We start from the raw sequence: 5,109 nt of genomic DNA on the forward strand, positions 1-5,109 counted from the left end.
CCGCCTCCCCGGCGCGCGGGACCTCCCAGGCAAGGGGGGAGCCATTGCACTTACCCTGCAGAAATGGCTGGATATTTGCTATGGGAGCATTTTTTTTCCCCTATGAAAGAACATTCAAATAACTAAAAATGCAATTACTGTTGGTGATGCACATAATATTTCTTGTATAGCTTATTGAAAATTATTTCCAGTTCCTTAGCATTTCAGCTAATTTAAACGTTACCTCTGGGTACCTGATCATCTGCGGCTGTAACAGAAAAATTAGTGTAGCACAGAGTCAATGATTCACAAAGCAGCTGAGTAAACAAGGACTTAAATTATACCCACGTTTTCTGACCGGAGCTTTTTGGCTGGACAGCCTCCATCTATAGGATGAAGCATATAATAGAGGCGAACTTTGCTGGCATGTTTCCGACTCTGAAAAAAAAGGAAGAAGAACAGAAAATGCAAGAAATGATGTTACAGAAAGAAAGAGGCTCTATTGCTGTGCACACACCACCAATCTGCAATAATACTTCACATCTCCTTGATATACGCATCCAACATGGGAGGAGAAATGGGAGAGAGACCCAGGTGAGGAACATCTGCACTTCGCAGAGCTTTCCACCAAGCTGAACTGTGGGATGACCACGACACCTGCCATTTGGAGGAGAAACGGTGCACCCTCCCCGCTCTGCACTAAGTCCTGCTGCCTGCAGACCCTTGGAGATGAAGAATAAAGGTGGCAAGAGCAGAGTATCGTTTGTTATCAGACCATTTCCATAGCGGGAGAGACTGAAAAGATCAGGGTTATTTAGCTTCAGGCAGAGACAGGATGCCATCATGAGGGATCAGATGCACACACGAACAGAAATCCGCAGTTCCTGTGCTTACAGAAGAATAAAACACATAAGGGGTATAAAACCTCACTCTCTAGGAAATAAGCTAACTGATACCTGCCAAAGGTTTGAAAGGCTCTTCTTCCATGGGTAAATTATCAGATAATTGTGTAATGAAAATTACTGTTTTCCTCAAACACAGCTGGTGCTGGCCCTGCAGAGAGGGATAAGGACTACGTGGATCCCAAGCCTGAGCCACTTCTCCTTCTCCCAGGCATTTCTAAGGGAGTTGAATAGTAAAACCTTCCAGAGAGCCATGAGAACGTCCCTGCTCTGAGTTAAGCAGCGCCAGCGAGGGAAAGCCCAGGCCTGACCTGATGTTTGCCACTGCAGAAACCAGCCCCCAAAGCCCAGCACCGCTGCGAGGTGGTTCTGCTGCCTGATTCCCGCTCCAGCATCTCCCTCCACCACCGCAGGCAGAGCAACCTCAGACTGGTTGCATGGGCTTTCCAGCATCAGCAGTGGTCACAGCTCCCAAAACTCACTCTGCTCCTTCATACCGAGTCCCTCTAAGCAGCCCCAGGGCCAGGACTGACTCCCATGGCACAGCACACCAGGTACCACTTGTACTCTCTCCGGTGAAAGGTGCTGAGCAGGCACCTACTTCTCCAACATCATTTACACCACAGGGAAGCTTTCAGGGGACCTGTATTTTGGCAGAGGAGGCAGGGCGAGCTGAGAGATGCCTGGAGGAGCCTCATCCCCGGAGGGACACACTGGGTAGGCTTCCCTCCGCCTTCGGGCATGACCAGAGCTTCTCGACAGGTGAGGATAAGGAGAGATGGAGCGATGTCCTGGTCATGCCAGCATCAACAAAGCAATCCTTGTGAGGTGCAAAATGTAAAGGAAGATTTAAAAGCTTCTGCAGGAGGAGCACAGACCTAAACCTTCCAAACACTGACGTACAGTCAGCTCTGTTTTCCAGGAGATGTAAGGGAGGGAAATATCACGACTACTAAATACCTGCATCAGAGCCCAGGCATGCGCGGCAGCTATTATTATGCAAATATTTTCTCTGAATCTCCATTTCTGATTGCTTCACAGAACAACAGCACCGTAATATTATAATTTCAGATCACAGATTTGCAATTTTAAAATATTAAATTATCATTAGCATGATCTGGAACGTTCTTTTTCCCGTGGTGTGAACTTGGAGCTAAATTGCAGAGAGCTATATTTGTATGCATCAATGTGACTGTGCAATAATTTTTTTGAATGGAGCAAATCAATCAAGATAAATAATGTCAAATAACTTTCCCTAACTCGTCTTCCTGCATGCATTTAGAAAATATGACCTGCTGTAGTCAGGGCGAAGCGCAGGAAACCCCAAGAGCTTCAGCTATCTGTGATTAGCAGCCCGGTCAGTGATGGCATAATTAAGAAACGACACAATAAACGCTGGAAACACAGCAGACAGAGCTGGATTCACTGTGGAGGTTTGCACACCGGGAAGCCCTGGGCAGGGCATGGGGAGGCTGGTGACAACAGGCCACTTTGCATGGGGCAGGGGCCAGGACAAGCCACTGCAGTGGATGGAGGAGTCAAACACACCGAAAAGGCAATGTGGCCAGAGCTGAATTCCCTTCCTGAATATTTACACCCCTCGGAGCAGCCAGTCAGCCTCAAATCCTTCCCAAAGTCAGGAGGCTCTTCCCTTGGGTGAGTTAATTCGGCATGTCACGACGCTTACTCACACGCAGCCATAGCCTGCTGGATTTAGAGGTTAAAAAGTTTGGGGTTTTTAGGTTTTTTTTTTGTAAGACGAAAAGACAAGATTTTAACAGTAATCATTTTTAGTGTTCTTTTCCGTGGCACTCAGCTGGGCCACAAATGATGTCCAAATGTCAACATTAAAAGGCGGCGAAGCTTCAGGCTTCTGTAAAACACCTCTCACCTTTATTTATGCACTTGTTGGGATTTATGAAAGCTAAGGTAAAGAAATAACTTATGTTTGGCATAATTTAAACCCACATGGCTCCTTATGCAGCCTCATTATCCTACAGTTATAAAAGTGGAGCTTAAAACCGTCCCTGGCCTTTGCAAGCAGGTAGCGAGCATCTCATTCCCTCTCAGGGAGCGGAGGCAGCACAGCCCGTTTGTCACCCGCTTTATCGCTGGTATTTTCTACATTTACATGTGTATTTATCATCCTAACACCGAGGCAAGAGCTAAGTGATTATTCTTAGTGTGCTGCTGCTCGCAAACAGCCCTGCGGGTTATCTCTTCCCCTCCACAACCCGAAATCTGCAGCTCTGAGGTGTGAGAAGGGCAAGTGCCAGGGAGGGGGTGGCACAGCCCGCACCGGGCTCCGCGGCTCCAGCCATGCTCCACCATCCCAACCGGAGCTCCCGGCCGGATGAAGGAGCTCTGGAGGACATGGGACATCTCGCAGCAGGGGCTGGCTGGGCCTGCTGAGCATCTGCTAGCAACCCCATCCAAGTTATTACAGATACACGAGGGAAAAGGAGTGGAAGGAAGAACCGTGTACAGGAGTCAGGAAACAGGGATGAAGTGGGATCAGGGCACAACCAGCTCCTAATTTGATCCATCTCACTGCATATACAAACCTTAGAAAAAGGCAAACCCTGTCCCATCTGTAAATCCATGCTCTGGAACAAGAACACAGCCTTTGGAGGTACCCACCTGCCCATCAATAGCCACCACAATTTTGTCTTAGGCTGCACGAAGAGAGGATTTCTGTGCCTCTATTTCTTTTGTAGCTTTACAAAGTGTTGCGCCAAAGGCATTTTCACTTAAATTCTCTGTCTCCAGTGTCTGGAAACAAGTCCTTTAGCAGGCAACAAGTCTAACTTAATACTATATGCTTTAAAAACAACCCTCTCTATGCAGGGAGCGGGGGGAAGGTTAGTCTGTTCTCACATAGCAACTGCAGACTTCTGCAGTGCAAGCTCATGTGCTATTGTAAGAAGGCTCATCAATAAAAGTAAATAGATGGATCATTTCTATCTATATCAAATCTACTTTAATGCAGAGGATTGTGGCAGAGGCAGCAGAGTCCTGGCAATTAAACCCTAAAACATACAAGGGCAAAGCAGAGCTGAACTGTGCTATGAAATGCAATTTGATTTTGCACAAATCAAGTTTTGCAGCACACTTCTGCCCGGAGTGAGCAGCAGTGCAGTAAGGGGAGATAATCGTGTCCTGGGACCCACCGATGAGCTGGTGTCAGATGCCACAGCCTGGCTTGCCTGGGCGTACGGAGGGTTTGCTCACCCCGGCACAGCTTAACAGCTTCTCCGTAAATCTACCAGCAGCAGTGATGTCCCTGGGGAGGGCTGAGATGACCCTCCTTGCTAAAAGTCCCCAGCGGAGGCTTTACTCCGGGGTTTGCTGTGCTGCACAGACACACACGGACCCCCCATCCCCCTGTTCTGCCGGGGAACGCGGGGAGCCCTCCCGCAGCAGCCTGCAGTGCCCTGCCATCCGCTCCCACTTCGCACCGCTGATTTAAGCCGACCTGACAGTCCAAAACACTTCACCATCTTGCAAGGGACTCCATCCCGAACCCCCAGCCACCTCGCCAGGTTCAAATCAACCGTTTCTGCTGCTTTTCTCACACTGCGCTGGCATCTGATCTAATTTCTCTGTTCCCATAGCCCCCTCACTCATCTGCTCCTTCACTCTGCGGCTGGCAGCACCATATTTTCAGTGGGTCTGCCTTTCCTCTCATGCTCCCCCTCTTCCAGCCCAAGAGCAGACACTCACGGCACCGGGAGACGCGGGCCTGCTGAGCCCGGGCTGAGAGACCCCCGAGGGAGAGGGAGAAAGGAACCCTGATGGCAGCCCAAATGGCTGACGCTTCTCTTAGTTCCTAATAAATTCTTTTTCAGAAACCCGTTAGTTGGATTTTAATCCTTTGAGCGTGTAGTGTGTTGATTTTTCCATATGCTGGCAGTTTCTTAATCAAATTGCCATGAAACCTGCAGTCACATGATTACACCAACTTTATTACCTGTATTGGCCCTACCTGTAATCTCATCAGAAGAGATAAAGTTATTTTGGCTAGACGCAGTTCTCTAAACCTCATGCAGAATACCAATTACATTGTCCTCCTGAAGCTACCTCTCACGGAATCACAGAATCGTTTGGGTTAGAAGGAACCTTAAAGATCACCTGGTTCCAACCCCCCTGCAACGGGCAGGGACACCTTCCACTAGACCAGGTTGCTCCCAGCCTCATCCAGCCTGGCCTTGGACACTTCCAGGGATGG

At 48.8% G+C, this 5,109-nt stretch overlaps 1 protein-coding gene across 1 annotated transcript in view; it reads right to left on the reverse strand.

The window, feature by feature from the left end:
* Nucleotides 1-5,109, reverse strand: part of ZMAT4 (zinc finger, matrin-type 4) — a gene marked incomplete at its 3' end in the record, with an annotated part of 30,961 nt that overhangs the window by 15,020 nt on the left and 10,832 nt on the right. The window contains exon 2 of the mRNA XM_010155880.1: nt 328-417. Within this exon, the coding sequence (XP_010154182.1) occupies nt 328-417 (90 nt within the window). The remainder of the gene's footprint in view (nt 1-327; nt 418-5,109) is intronic.

Source organism: Eurypyga helias, unplaced genomic scaffold, assembly GCF_000690775.1.
Source record: "Eurypyga helias isolate BGI_N326 unplaced genomic scaffold, ASM69077v1 scaffold29587, whole genome shotgun sequence".
Lineage (NCBI taxonomy): Eukaryota > Metazoa > Chordata > Aves > Eurypygiformes > Eurypygidae > Eurypyga > Eurypyga helias.